This window comes from Notechis scutatus, chromosome 1, assembly GCF_049901735.1.
Source record: "Notechis scutatus isolate UNSWTSFEM ecotype Mainland chromosome 1, rNotScu1.2, whole genome shotgun sequence".
Taxonomy (NCBI): domain Eukaryota; kingdom Metazoa; phylum Chordata; class Lepidosauria; order Squamata; family Elapidae; genus Notechis; species Notechis scutatus.
Window position 1 is genome coordinate 91,135,448 of NC_142009.1, and position 15,793 is coordinate 91,151,240.

The 15,793-nt window shown below is 37.6% G+C and overlaps 1 protein-coding gene across 1 annotated transcript in view; it reads right to left on the reverse strand.

Annotated features, from left to right (window-relative positions):
* ECT2L (epithelial cell transforming 2 like) overlaps positions 1–14,145 on the reverse strand; it is a 47,456-nt gene extending 33,311 nt beyond the window's left edge. The window contains exons 1-8 of the mRNA XM_087970922.1: positions 14,081–14,145; positions 12,250–12,391; positions 9,201–9,313; positions 8,017–8,179; positions 6,628–6,877; positions 5,259–5,392; positions 2,399–2,475; positions 60–153 (exon numbers count right to left, since the gene is read on the reverse strand). Of these exons, the coding sequence (XP_087827048.1) occupies positions 60–153; positions 2,399–2,475; positions 5,259–5,392; positions 6,628–6,877; positions 8,017–8,179; positions 9,201–9,313; positions 12,250–12,315 (897 nt within the window). The 5' untranslated portion in view covers positions 12,316–12,391; positions 14,081–14,145. The remainder of the gene's footprint in view (positions 1–59; positions 154–2,398; positions 2,476–5,258; positions 5,393–6,627; positions 6,878–8,016; positions 8,180–9,200; positions 9,314–12,249; positions 12,392–14,080) is intronic.
* Between the last annotated feature and the right edge of the window lie 1,648 nt (positions 14,146–15,793).

Here is a 15,793-nt window from a genome sequence, read left to right on the forward strand (position 1 = left end):
AGACATCTCATTCAGCCCCATGGAGGAAAAGTGGAAAGACAAATTCTATAAAGTTTTACCTCATATGCAGGAATGTGGGAGGATATCAAGACCAGGTGTGGATGGAGCGAATGCATCCCATTGGGGTATCCTTGGGCAACAGGCTGACAAAATCTGTGAGACGAGTTAGGGCATGAACTGCTACAAGTAATATTCCTTCTGTACAAATAAAAAGTTAATATTACATATGACGTTTTATGATTATGATGATAAAATGTTACACAAATGAAGTTCCACTTAGAAGTTTCCTTTCCTCTCCATCCCAATCCATTGGAGTGACTTAGAAGGCAGCATATTTTGATGTGTTTTAATTAGATAGAAAAAATATTATTTGGGCATATTATTACTGTGAACCACCCAGGATTTTGAGAATGGACCAGAATATAAGCCTTTTAAATAAAATAAACAAAGTGAGGGTGTGGACATATAGATTGATATGGGGCAGTGCTCCAACAGGTTGTTAGAAAAGGTCACATCAGTTCCTCCAACCAGTAGCATCGAGTGGAAGTGGACAGAAGCTAAGCCTGTAGCTTCCATGGTCCTTCCCCTTTGCTCTTGTAACTTCTGTGGCGTACACGAGCAACTGTGGCAAACTCCTGCAAACTCTGGATTTATGGACTTAATAACTTTGGTAGAGGACATCAATCCATGATACACCCAGATGGAGACAGAAAAATATCTGCCCAAAACTCCAGAGATCCAACTGCTAGTCGGAATGGATAATACTGGATCAGATGAACCAATTACTGAGCTTCATTCATTCTGGGGAAGATCTTTGGGTTCTGCATGCAGCAGCAGCAACAACAACAACAACAATAGTAGCAGTTCTCTGCACAACAGAACAGGAGCCCTAGGCTTGTAAACCAGGATTGGACAGACAGGCAATCTACATTTTCTCTTGTCCTGAAGTTGCAACTAGATATGGAGCTCCCTGTAATTTCTGCTTTAAAAAAGAAAATACAAATGTGGAAAGTCCAAACTTCATTTGTTTGAGATGGGCAGAAATAAAAATTGAATAAATAAGTAAATGATAAATAAACTTTGATCCATCTTATTTCACACGTAACTTTTTAAAATGGTCAATAAAATCAGCACAGGCAAGTCATCATGCTTGCTAAATGATCTCATTAATTCCTGGTGGTATTATGGCTCCTCCCTGAATTTATCATGCTTTAGGTGAAAAGTTCTACCTGTTTAGCAGCAAATTTGCTAGCTTAAATTCCAAAGCCACTCCCCTAATATTTCAGAGGCTGCCTTTTTTTTTTTTAATCATAAGAGAAAAAAGTTGTGCACTCAGCTTCCAAAGGTCATCCTGGGGCTACATCCATATTGAAGTCTCCCTCTAATATTACAACAGCAGATTTCCTCTCCTGCAACAGGATTTCCCCTGATGTTGTCTCCCCCACCTCCCCACCCCTTCACAATTGTGTGAAAGCAACATATTTGTTCAGGAAGCTTCAGATCTGAGGGAAATGCAATTGCTGCAAAGTCAACTAATCTTTTTGTCCCACTAGCAGACAGAAACAGACTAGATACCACATAGTGCACTGTTATCACTCCTTCCTTTGCTGAATCTCAAAAACAGGGTTCAGAAAGGAGTAGCACACTATTTCCTGCAACAGCAAGGTTTCCCTTGGTCACCAACTGGAAATAGAAAATTCTAAGGCAAATGTTTTAATTTAAATCAACCTCTTTAGTAATTTTCTCAACCTTGGCAATTTAAGATGTGTGAGTTGCAACTCACAGAATTCCCCTACCAGCCATGCTGCATATAAATCTCCGTAGTAGCACCCATGGATAAAAGCTATCCCAGAGATAGGTATTTCTTGGCTATTTATGGCAGAACAGATTAGCTGAACGGAAGTCCTACTATCGTCCCCATCATAAGGCAATTAATCAGTATCCAAAGCAAGCAATTTTCTCTCTCAGACTGGACATTGCATATTGTACATACTTTGCAACACAAAAATTGAATGCTGCCAGAGGAAGGAAAGACAAGGAACAGAGGGAAGGGGAGAGGACAAAGAGAGGAAACATGTTTTTCCTCCTTTCTCTTAGGGAGGGCACAGCTATAGAGCAGACAAATATCTTCAAAGTTTACAGCTTTTAAGAAATACAGCAGGCAAGCAGATGCTGGGAAAATACTGCTATGGCCTATATATAGCTCTATTGTCAAACCCGCATGTTGCAAGGAAACTCTGCTTCTGCCCCAAGACAGGGGGAATTTTTTCTTGATTCAGATGGTGAACAGGATAGGACAAGATTCCCTTCTATCTCGAGCTCTGAACCCTCATAGAAACTTTTGTTGACTGTCTTCTTTCCATATGCAGAAGAGACCTTAATTTGAAAAGGCATTTACCTTTCTGGTAGAGATTTCTCAGATGACAAGATGAGCGGCTTCTCAGCTTCTAGTCTGAACCCTGATGCAGATTTAGCCTTGTCGATAAATAAGTTTGAAAAATGAATTAGTTGTGGAAAGTACTTTTTCAATAAAAGCATTGAGAGAGAGAGAGATTACATGGCATATCTAAGAGGAACCACAACTCTAAGGATGATAGGTGTATACTCTCAGGAACACGGGTATCAAACTTGAGGTGTCACATTGCTCTCATGTGATGTATCGCAACATTTTTACCCTTCACGGAGCTAGGGTGAGTGTGGCCTGTGCGTGACAGCATCCAGCCCGTGGGCCGCCAGTTTGACACCTCTGTTCTAGAACAGTGCTTCCCAACCTTGCCCATTTTGGAGTCTGTGGACTTCAGTTTCCATAATTCCTCAGCCTGCAGGGCCACTGATAAGAATTCTGGCAGCTAAAGCCCATACCCCTGAAAATGGCTAAGCTTGGGAAACACTGCTGTAGAAGAGACAAGACATCTAAGTGCTAAATTCCTGCAGGAGGTATAGACTACCTGCTGAAGGATGAGGAGTAAAGATGATACCATTCATAGAGGAAGAGTAGGGGAAAAAGTCTACCCTCTCAACTCAGGTCTTCGAGGAAGGTTTCTCGTCTGTATATTATTTCCCTTTTATTTATTTATTTATTTGTTTGTTTGTTTGTTTGTTTGTTTGTTTAGTCAAGCGATTATAAGATAACAGGTATAAGTATAAACATAGCTATGAATACATGAAATGGATACATATAAGAAAAATAAAAAGAAACAACAGGATAGGGATGGTAGGCACGTTGGTGCGCTTATGCACGCCCCCTACAGATCTCTTAGGAAAGGGGTGAGGTCAATAGTAGACAATCTAAGGTTAAAGTTTTGGGGGTTTGGGGAAGAAACCAGAGTCAGGTAGAGTGTTCCAGACATTGACCACTCTGTTGCTGAAGTCATATTTCCTGCAATCAAGTTTGATGTGGTTCACCTTGAGTTTGTATCTATTGTGTGCTCTTGTATTGTTGTGGTTGACACTGAAGTATTCATTGACAGGTAGGACATTGCAATTTATAATTTTATGTACTATAGTTAGATCAGACCGAAGGCAGTGTAGTTCTAGGTTGTCTAGGTCTAAAATTTCAAGTCTGGTGGCATAAGGTATTCTGCTATGAGAAGAGGAGTGGAGAACTCTTCTTGTGAAATATTTCTGGACTTTTCAGCAGACCAAAAAAAAAGGAACAAATCTACGAGCAACTAAAATCTATTTGCTGAACAAGAAAATAAAAGAAGTTGCTGGCCTAGGCCTTCACAGTCAAGATATATTCTGTGATTTGGAGGCATTAACAACTCTTAATCCCAAAGGTTGTTATAAGGATACAACTGGGAGGAGAAGAGATAATATATTGTCATTATCGTATTGACATTCCATTTTACATTTAAATTGCAATGGATCTTCCTGCATTTTCTTTTTAATGAATTGAACTCTGGGGATGTACAGGTCGGGAGCATGTTAATTTGCTCAGAACAAAAGAACGGGGTAATATTTTTGATTAATACAGATCCCCAGAACATTGACATTTAATTCCTCTATTGTTGGCTGAACATTTTAGTCTTCTGCTACAAAGATTCAGATTGAATTATTGAAGCCACTTGAGTGGCTTCGGAAAAATCAATTTGCTGCTGTTTAACCAGCTAGATCTGCAGCAAGGCTAAAATGGAAAGCATCACACCTCATCTTGAGAATGTTAGCAGTGCCTGCTGAAATTCAGGAAGGACTGTCAAAATACAGAAAATGCTGCTTCTTGAATACAAAATTTCTCTAAGAAGGAAAAAAAGACACTAAACACTCCAGACAACATCTGTATGTGATACAAGCAGAGATAGTGTCTGCCGCAGCCATTGGAGAGTACCAGACAAGAAGCCGCAGCATCTTTGCTAGTTCTTAGATTATTTATGTAAGTCAGTGTTTCTCAACGTTGGGATGGGAATGCTGAGAGTTGAAGTCCACACATTTTAAAACTGCCAAGGTTGAGCAAATCAATGTCAATCTGCACAGCCATTTGCAGGAGGTAGGTTTTTTATTATTATTATTATTATTTATTTTGTCAAGCGATTATAAGATAACAGGTACAAGCATGGTTATGAATACACGAAATGGATACGAATAAAAAAGAAACAATAGGGCAGGGACGGTAGGCACGTTGGTGCGCTTATGCACGTCCCCTACAGACCTCTTAGGAAAGGGGTGAGGTCAATAGTAGACAGTCTAAGGTTAAAGTTTTTGGGGTTTGGGGAAGAAACTACAGAGTCGGGTAGAGTATTCCAGACATTGACCACTCTATTGCTGAAGTCGTATTTCCTGAAATCAAGTTTGGTGCGGTTAACTTTGAGTTTGTATCTATTGTTTGCTCTTGTATTGTTATGGTTGAAGCTGAAGTATTCATTGACAGGTAGGACATTGCAATGTATAATTTTATGTACTATACTTAGATCAGACCAAAGGGGTCGTAGTTCTAGGCTTTCTAGGTCTAGAATTTCAAGTCTGGTGGTTTGACAGAGTGGTTTTCCTACCATCGTTATTCAGTCAGAGAAGACTGATGGAAACCCAGGGACAGCAAGATGAGACTAACAAGACCAGGGATTGGCATTGGGGACCCCAGTGCCAACATCAATTGTTTAGCAGATCCTCAAGCCCCTAAAGCTCACTGACTCAGATGCCTACACTGCTCTCCTTAAGACATGCTTAAACTCTAAGCACTGTTACTCAACATTATTTTGGGGATGAAGCTCTGTATGCATGGATATAAAAATTGAAACATTTGGGGAGGGGGGAAATAATACCTTCATTAATAATTCAGATGATAATTCAACCTTGTCATAGATAGACTGAGATAAATGTGGTTGAAATCCAGATTTGTAAAATCCTGAGCTCCGGGTTCCACTTATCCAAGGTGGACGAGCTTTGAATAATTCCTCTGAAAAATAAATCCCATTCAACTATATTGTATGTCAGTTTCAAAAGATAATTATTTATGTTCCGTTTTTCATTGTCAGGTTATATTATTAATTTAAGTATATATTTTAATTTACAGCCAGTTCTAGATTTTAATAGGCTGTACAAGATTCCTAATCTTGAGATAATTTAGAGGGAGAAGAGAATTTATAGGCCACCCACAACTAGACTCTCATTTTGATCTTTATAAAAGCGATGCACAAAAAATGCAAATTGCTCTACTAAAAAGGGCAAACCATTCATCTTATTTATCATAATAGGATTGACATGACTTGTTCAGTTTTGTCTTCCTATTCTTTTTATCGCAATGCCCGTATTGGGAACATGCCATGGGGGTGAAAATAAAGGATTTGGTCCACAAATTTCCGAACAGGTTGGTTTTAAAAAGAGAGAGAGAATACTACCATGTTTCCCTGAAAATAAGGTCCAACTGGAAAATAAGCCCTACCTAGCATGATTTTTCAAGATGCTTGTAATAGAAGCCCTATCCCCAAAATAAGCCCCAGTTAAGATTGTCAGCCAGATGGACACATTTATTTCCCCTAAAATAAGACATCGCCTGAAAATAAGCCCTAATATGTCTTTTGGAGCGAAAATTAATACAAGACCCGGTGTTATTTTCTGGGAAACAGGGTAGGTGTCAAGTCTGCAGTTACACTCTTTGAGGAAGGTGGACAGTTCAGAAATGTGGAAAATAAAAATAAATAAATTAAGCTAAAGGGGAAAACTACTGGTATCCAAAGCCAACTGGCACAAGCAGAGAATCAAATTCATAGGAGCAGCAAGAGAGAGGAGAAAGAATGACTCATTCTATAAACTGCATTCCACTTCTGCAATCATTTCATATGACATATAGGAATCATTCATTAGAGTATTTTAAATTAAGCCTCATGGAAAATAATTACATTAATTTAAGAAGGCATACACATACTTCAAAGAGAAGACAATGCCCTAATATTCTTATCACTTTGCTGCATTTGGAAAAAGAGGTCAAACACAGCCTAACCTTTTCCATTTTTCTGTCTAATGCAATTATTTAAAAAGCTATTTATTTCAGTATATTTATTTCAGTTTTAGGTCCTTGGGGCTTGCTAGGTACTCCTATGCATCTCATATATTCTTAAGTACTTAATGATTCCCAGCTGCTACAGATAAAACATAAGATCCTCCCTTACTAACAACTGAACCAAAACTGACTTTTGCGTACTGCCAGTCCTCCTCGAATAAATTTCTGAAGACATTTTGCTTGACATTTTTCTTCTTGCTCTTCAATTTTTGTTTTGAAATCACTGGTGGTGCTGTGGTATGCAGCTCTCCTAGGAGTTAGACAATCCAGGCTGGTTGCACAGGCAATATAGTATTGCTTCCAAGCGCCATATTCATTCTTTTCAGGAACATATGGAAGAAACCATCCTAATTTAAGGCATATTGGCATCCACAGACAGTCCTTAAGGAAGTGAAAACATTTATTTTCAAAGAAAAGTTATTATCAAAGCTTATCAAATCAAGTAAAGTATGATTTAATTGTTGATAACAGCAGATATGTTAAAGAAGCAGATCTATGGAAATGATGTACACAAATATCGACTTCTCTCTTTTCCTTGATTTGGAAGGTACATGCAATCTGTTTTATTTAAAAGAGACTTAAAAGTAAGTCCTTGGATTTTAACTCAGGAGCCTCATCATTTGATTTAATTTTAATTGAATTTGAATAATTATTATGATCATACCCTAATAATATATGGAAATAGAAGAAATCGAGAAAAACAGTAAGTAAAATTGATAAATAGTACAAAAATAAATAAATAGACATAGAAGCAAGGCTATATCTAAATTCTGCTATTCCATATGTATGTTAATTCATGAATGGATCTGATTTCACCTGAATGTAAAATTAATTATTGCCAATTATTTTATTGCTGTCTATTATTCTATTCTATTCTATTCTATTCTATTCTATTCTATTCTATTCTATTCTATTCTATTCTATTCTATTCTATTCTATTCTACTCAATTAATGGTTAGCACTATTTTAGTGGTAGATAAGGGGCAACTGAATTCAAGAAGGGTTGAATTAGTCCATTTGTGACTATGTAAAGTCTAGGCTGATTCCTTTCTTAACTCTGCCCACAGATTCTGCCACTCCTTCTCCTACAATTGCCACGCCTTCTCTCACTTTAAATTTGAATAAGGCCAATGAATTTTAATCATTGGCAACAGGACTATTTTCCTTCCATATGAAATGGCTATAATTAAGAGACAAGTAACACAGATGGGAAACTTCACTGGAGAATGTTACAAATGTTCATGCCATTTCAAATCAATGAGCATAAGAACTTGGTGTTTAATTGGGATGACTTCAAAGTGGCTCTGTAACCCTCAGTCTCAATTTTGAACTCGATGGGGTTTATTCAAAAGTGAGGGAAGGATGATATGTTGAATGTTGCTGAACTGCATTTCTGAGTATCTCACCATGGGTCATGTAATCTGGAACAGCTGGGAATTGAACTTTACTTAGAAGACCATGGTTCTACTACTCTAGCATGTAGCATTGGCTCATGAGAACAAGGCATAGTCTGATACTACCTGTTCAGTTAAAAATTTCCAGTGCCAATTGACCTGGACTGCAGTACAAAGATCCCTCGGACCGAGAAAGGAGAATACATATAGAGATATGAAACGTGGCAGTAGAGTGGTGAAATCTACGTGGGTCAGTGGGATATTTTCTACAAGCCATTTTTCAGCACACCTATGCAACAAGGAAGGAAAACATAACAACAACAAAAATGAAATGAATTATTGGATCTGGAGAAATACTCACATTTATTGACAGGAGAAGAGGATTGTACAAATGTGAACCATAGCTTGTGTTAAATACAAAGCAACATCATGTTTTGAGGTTCTAAACATTTAATGAGTAAGCCATTATTAAACCACCACTATCCCATTTTCTCCCCATCTATTCAACTTCTCAAGTTCACTTTCATTTTCATGTGGCAGCACCTCTTCATGCAGGGCAACACCAATATTTTTTGTTAGTGTCTGTGAATTGACACACGATTATAGTCTCCAGTTTTATAGGAAGCTGGTGGGCAGGTTCAAATTTAAAGACTGTATCAGGAGGCCAAGATCTTTGGTACCAGAGGCAGATCTCCATCCGATGTACTTTTCCCATTCTGGCCCACCTTCCCCCGATTTCTTGGAAAATAGGGCTTTGTGTTGGACAAAATGTATTTTACTCTTAAAATACATTTACTCCTTAACTCTTTTGTTCCATAATTTATGGAATGAGACTTTATCTTGTCATCTATATAGAAGTAAGGTATTCATGTATGTATTTTATAACACATATGGACAGAGCTACCACTAGCCCAAAGATCTACCAAAAGTTGTAGCTAAATCACAACTGTTAACTTAACACAGAGAATTATTAAATACCTAGGAAATAACCTTATTAACAATGCTAAATTAATTTAAAATAATTTTACAATAGATATAGTTTCTGCCTTAGCACCAGTCAGTTTTTTGAATTCTAGATCCCAAAGGTTGGAAATATTCCTTTTGGTCCATTAAATTTAATACATTTTACAAGAATTAGTACTTCTAGATCTCTGTTTGGGAGATCTCAATGAGCTCCAGCTAATTATAGGATTGGATTCTAGAAAAAGCAAACAATGGTGCAGTAAATAATTTATATTATAGGAAGTGCTCTTGCATAATCTACTTTTTCTTTTCACAAAGCATAGTATTAAAGCAAGTGGATCACTTACTTCAGCTGTGATTTATTGCACTGGTTCAGTATCAAGAAGAGAAAATGCTTGCGTTGTTTGTCTGTCCACAAGTCAAACCAGTGGCTTATAAGTCTGATTCTTTCCTGATAAAGCTAAACAAAGTCACACATTTTTTAAATAAAAAAGACAGTTCAATAACATACAAGATTAGACCATTCCACATACAGTACTACTAATTTTTCACTTTAGGGTCATTTTATAACCTCATTATAAGATGAGAGTAACTTGGGTAACAATCTGGAGTCCTTAGACATTGCTAACTTCAATTCTCAACAACCCTCATTATTGGCTGTGTTGGACAATGCTAATTTAACTACTGTATCTGGAGGACCTCAGACAATAATATATGCTGCAAAATCAAGTTAACTTCACATGAAGTTCTGACTGGCTGGATTATTTCCTAAAAAAGTCTGGACTAGGAGCAAAAAAATCTTTATGGTCTGGGGACCCCAATGAAATATTCAAAATAAACCATGACCACCCTCACAAAACAGGTGTCAGTCACAGAACACTCATTTACTTTCTATTATGCTCTTTTTTTCCTCACGTGTACGCAGTAGGCAGAGTCTCTTTCAGCTGAGCTCCATCCTTTTTAGGCCTATCTAGGACCTTAAGATATTATTAAAAATTATCATTAATAAATATACTATTGGTAAGTATAATGCTAAGGGACAACAATTAGCTTTGTAGCATGCCACTAGCATCCCATTTTGGTTTATTTTCTAAAAGAATTTTTTTAGGGAAAAAGCCTGGTAGTAGTAGTTCTTTATTATATCAAAAATCCAAAATATACAAAGCAGAAAATCAATAAAATTGCTAAAATTGACGTCAATACTATTGATCGATTGATTTAAATTTTGAACCTGTCTGACTCTGTACAACTCAGTGTGGCTTTTGTTATATATATTTTAAAAAAAGCAGAAAGGAAAATCATTGGGGTGGGGGAGGAACTGAACATCCTGAAGAATAGTAGACAGTCAACATTATAATTCTACAGGCAAGATAGCAGAATTTGGAGGCCATCAGAGGAATGGAATACTGCACTTCTGTTCCAATTGTAGGTACTAGCAACAGCACTTAGCAAAAGCACTTAGACTTATATACCATTTCACAGTGCTTTTACAGCTCTCTCTAAGTGGTTTACGGAGTTAGCATATTGCCCCCAACAATCTGGGTCTTCATTTTACCATTCTCGGAAGAATGGAAGGCTGAGTCAACCTTGAGCCTGGTGCAGAGATGGTATTCAGAAAATTCTGACCAGTTCTGGAGAACCAGTAGCAGAAATTTTGAGTAGTTTGGAGAACCGGCAAATACCACCTCTGACTGGCTCCACCCCAATCTATTCTCTGCCTCCTGAGTCCAAGCTGATCAGCTGGGTCGTTTTTTGTTGCCCTGCACAGGAGAACAGAGCTGGAAAGCAGGTGAGTGGGGTGGGGAGGGAATGGGATTTTGCAGTAACCTTCCCCCAGGAGTGGGGTGAGAATGGAGATTTTGCAATATCCTTCCCCTGCCATGCCTACCAAGCCACATCATGCCCACCAAGCCACGCCCACTGAACCGGTGGTAAAAAAATTTGAATCCCACCATTGACCTGGTGAGATTCGAACTGCAAAATTGCAGACAGCTGGTAGTCAGGAGAAGTAGCCTGCAGCACTGCACTGTAACCACTTCGCCACCATGACAGAACAAGGCTGTATAGATGTCCTTACAGACAATACAGTGTTAAAAAAAACCAGTGGATCATTCTAATGTTTATATGGGTTTTTCTTAGTGTTTCTTTTCTTGTACAGTATGTCACTATAAGAGTAAATATACAGTAAACAATTACAATTCTCTATATATAACATAATGTAAATATTATGAGCATGTGTATGTTTATGCATCTAATATACTTTTTACTGATTCACATAAGTATTCCTTATGTATTTTTGTAATGTGGTTTTGTGTTTTATTCCTTTTTTTTCTTTTTTGTTATTATTCTAAAAGCAATAAAATGTGTTTTTAAAAAACAATGTTGCATCAATTGATTGTGGTGAGAAAAACATTTTCGATATGAGATTTATTTTACAGATTTTTTTTAATGTTAGCAGCCAAAAAGAAAAAAAGGAACAAGAGTTGTATGAGGCAACTGTATTTATTCCAGATGTATGTAAGAATATAGAAACCACGGGTCAAATGGGCATCAAAATAATATTTGTCTACAGTAGCAGATTTTTGCTGCGGGTAACCTGTAAGTTAACAAGTGCTAAAATAACAAACATATTCTCTTGGTTGAAACCAGAAGGGGAGAAGCAGAACTCAACCAGTTTTTATGAAGGCTTATTATAATAGTCTTCAGTTATAGGCAGAACCAGGTACCACAATTTCATGGCATGCATGTATTCAGGGGTGGGATTCAAAATTTTTAACAACCAGTTCTGTGGGTGTGGCTTAGTTGGTGGACGTGGCTTTGTGGTCATGTTATTGGCTGGGCGTGGCCAATTCAATATCACTCACATTGAGGCATGCATCTCCTCGCCTGGCCTCTCATGACTGTGGGGATGCTGCAACAGTGTGAAAAATGGTCATAAGTCACTTTTTTCAGTGCCATTGTAACTTTGAATGGTCACTCAACACAAGCAAAGTACCAGCAAAGGAGGGGAAAAAAACTCCAGAGAGGTTCCTGAGACAGGAAGTCTAGTCCTGCCAAGAATGTAATAAGGGTTAACAGAGAGGCAGTTTCTGTAAGCAACACCAGAATGTTTCCTTCCTGCCTTCCTTACAGGATTAGGCCAGTAATTTCTTCTAACAACCGGTTCTCCAAACTGCTTAGAATGTTAACAAGTTCTAGCGAATAGGTGCGAACTGGTAGAATCCCACCCCTGCATGTATTTGCTACAACAAACTTGGCATATACTTTTTTCTGGAAACATTTAAACAAACTACAAAACCAGCCTTCTGCTGGTGGACACGCGAGCTATGAAAATTTTGGAAATATTAAATTGTAAAAGTTTAGCAGTTTAAGTGTTAAGTGTTAATTTAACGTTACCTGATTGTTAAGTGATTTGTTTTCAATTGGTGTCCAAGAACTGAATCGTGTACGCAGGATTTCCATTGACTGAGGCTGATGCAGACTCTGTCTCTTGTAAGAATATCCTATGCTTTTCAAATGTCACCATGTGGTGTATATACTGTATGAACTATAATTATTCAGGTAATAGTCACTTTTATCTGCTGTTAATTCTGTTGTACACATCAATTAGATTCCTATTAGTGGCTAGAAACAGAATAATGGTGTAACTTTCATGCTCAAGAGGAAATACTGAGGTCTAAATTCAGCTAAAATCTATATCCTAATCAAAACCTCTAAAAACAAGCCAAATACCTGTGTCTTTAGTTTTTTTAAAAAAAATTATTCTGGGTACCCTCTATCAATTTTTGTAATATTGATCTCATTATAAAATAAGAAATGTGGCATTTCATATTTATGCTATTAATGTTATGTATTAATATTGGCAAAAACAAAACACTTGGATTGATTTGTGCAGTCCAGCTGGGTGATTTTGGGAAGTCACTCTCTCAGACCAACTCGCCTCACAGGGTTGTTGTGGGGAAAATAGGAAGGCAAATGTGTATTGAATATGTTCGTTGCCTTGAGTTGTTTGTAAAAATAGTAAAGGCTGGATATAAATGAAATAAATAAATACATATTGGCCTTCTGTAATCTGACAGGTAATCTGACACCCATTGTTCCCCTACCAAAAAAGGTATTGTTTGTGCAAGCTGTGGGAGGGGCTATAATGTGCAGAAGGGGTTGAAGTATGAATTTGGAACTGGAAATGCTACCTCATGGGTAATCTCTAGAGGTTAGTAACTTTATCAGAATGAGCAGATAGACACTTTACATATTGTATGATTATCTTTCGCTGCATTCCCCAAATATTACTTGGATCCCCATCAATCCATATTGAGTGAGACACCAACATCAATTAATTTGCATTATGATGATTTGGCCACATGACAAACTGTGGTATTTTAATTTATCATCAGTATTAGTAACTGGACAAAAAATTGTACTATCTGATGATACTGGGTGAGATCTACATACTATATATATCTGAAGAAATCCCTGTTCACCTTTTCTATCTTTAATTTGCTTTAGAAATATTATAGTTCTTTTTTCTGAATCTCTTAAAAATGAAATATCAGGGTCAATGAGCTGAGGAGCTTTGGATCTCTTGTTCTAGACTGCGTACATGGACTCTTTCCATTCTTATACAAACTATTTGGGGGAACAACTGTTTAAAACATGGGGTTAAAATGCAGGGAATAAATCTGTGGCTACTACCAATATCTATGTGCAGAAGGGGAGAAATCAAATACTAAGCTATTAGTTTCTTATTAAAACATACACATTTTCTTTTCAAAAGCTCCGTTGTGGGTTTTGTGGTTCAGGGGAAAAAGATGGTGATACCTCAACACAAGAAAGACAGAAGTGAGATTAAAGCTTAATAATGTTCACTGGAAAAGCAAAAAGGTAAAATTTTCCTCCCCCTCTAATGTTCCAAGTTTTGATCTTATTTTCACTCTTTCCTTTTGCTAGGTTAATTTTTATATTTTAAGGGAAACAGTTGCACTCTGAAATTAATTTGAATCCTATTAACCTCTAGAATTATACTACAAATTAAGCTTTTGTGCATCAGTCTTAGGATTCAGTATTATGACATGTTTTGTTATTTTTAGTCTAAGAGAATATCAATTCTGCAGTTTCTGAAACACAGCACACACAGTACACACACACCCCGACCCCTCAATATCCTATCTATCCATTCACATGTTTGAACAAATAAATAATATCACAGGTAGATCTACTACTTTACCTTAAGAATTGATGGATCTTTCCCTTCTGAGAAAAGCCAGAAGTGCTGTTGGCTGAAGGTCTTCTCCACATCTCCATAGGAACTAATGTACACAATACAACACATCTTGGGCTTTTAGCCAACACTGGTGACAAATATTTCTTGTCCAGTTTGAATCTATTCCTTGTCCACTTTGAATCTATTTACAAGGACAAAGTCCCTTGGATTTGCATGGCACTGTAGCACTGTGTCTATCAACCTGTGTACTTATACAACAGTATTTCTTCTGATGGGGCTTTGATTAAAAAAGAGAGAGAGAACGAGAGAGATTAAAAATCTTCCTAGAAAGGGAGAGCCAGTTTTTAAAAAAAACCCAGCAAACTTTCATACAGTGTTGCTGGCACTGAAGAACAAAATGTGCCAATTCTTACAAGATGCAGAAGTGACATAAAATATTTATTCATCATATTTACAGTATATGGCTGTCCGTCTCACAAAATGCGACTCAGGATGGCATACAATAAAAAACTATAAAATAATTTAAAACCATTAATATTATTACAAGGCAAAGAGAGAGCAACAAATATTAACAGTGAAACTACTTCAACAACTCACAATGCCCTTAAGAGCCCCCAGGCCTTTTGGCACAATTAAGTTTTGAAGGACTTATGAAAATAGCGATGGGGCCAAATGTAATAGCAACTTTAACTTATTATGCCCATCTTCCTTGCTAAAACAAAAACAAAAACCCAGAAGCAAACATCTTCAAATTGCTTCTACTTTTTCCTTTTCAAATAACATCAGCTTGGATTGAAAAGGCCTCTTGAATTAGTGGAAACCTGCTAAGTGAAAATAAGATTTCTCCAAATAATAAGCTGTGAACATATGAGTTCTTGTATTTTGTAGTAAAAGAAGTTGCGGAACACAGGCAACAAAAGCAATGCCTGCAGAAAAAGGCTGTCCTCATAATGAGTTTAATGTTCTCTGGGTCACCTCTGCTGAGAAGAAATTGGGGATGTATGCTTAAAATGGGGAAGCTGTGTTCTGTCTAGGATGTTTGGTTTGCACGCGTCTATAGATCATCAACTCTACTTAGCAGTTGAGATCATTTGAATATATGGCATACCATATATCACAAATGCAGTTCTAACTATCTCTTTCCAGAAAATCTCCTGATTTTCAGGATTAACGGAAAGATTTTATAAAGATATAAGATAGAGAGAAAGTAATCTGGAGTGGTCATCTTGACTACTTCAGTTAGACTAAGGATCAGTGTGTTTCTTGGCTTATGTAGACATCAGCTTCTTCTATTAGTTGACCACATCATATGTTAAGATGCAGCACACTAGTCATGAAGCCACCATATGAAGAGCAGTGGTGGGATTCAAAAATTCTACCACTTATCTGGGCATGGCTAGGTGGGTGTGGCCATGGGATTGGGTGGGCATGGCTTTTTTTGGCAGCACCCCCCCACCCCCCACTGGGGCTTTTCTGACCTCAGGTGTTTTTGCTCCCAGAAAGCTCCCCTGGGGCTCAGGAAGAAAAAAAAGGGAACATAGGAGGGGCGCGCACCACCACTCCATGCTCCATTTTGGGGCCTTCCTGGCCTCAGAGGAGCCTCTAGGGGGGCATTTTTGCTCCCAGGAAGCTTTCCTGGAGCCAAGGCAAAAAATGGAGGGGGAGCTGTGCCCCCTCCTTCCATTTTTTGTCTTCCTGGGCTTCAGGCAAGCCTCC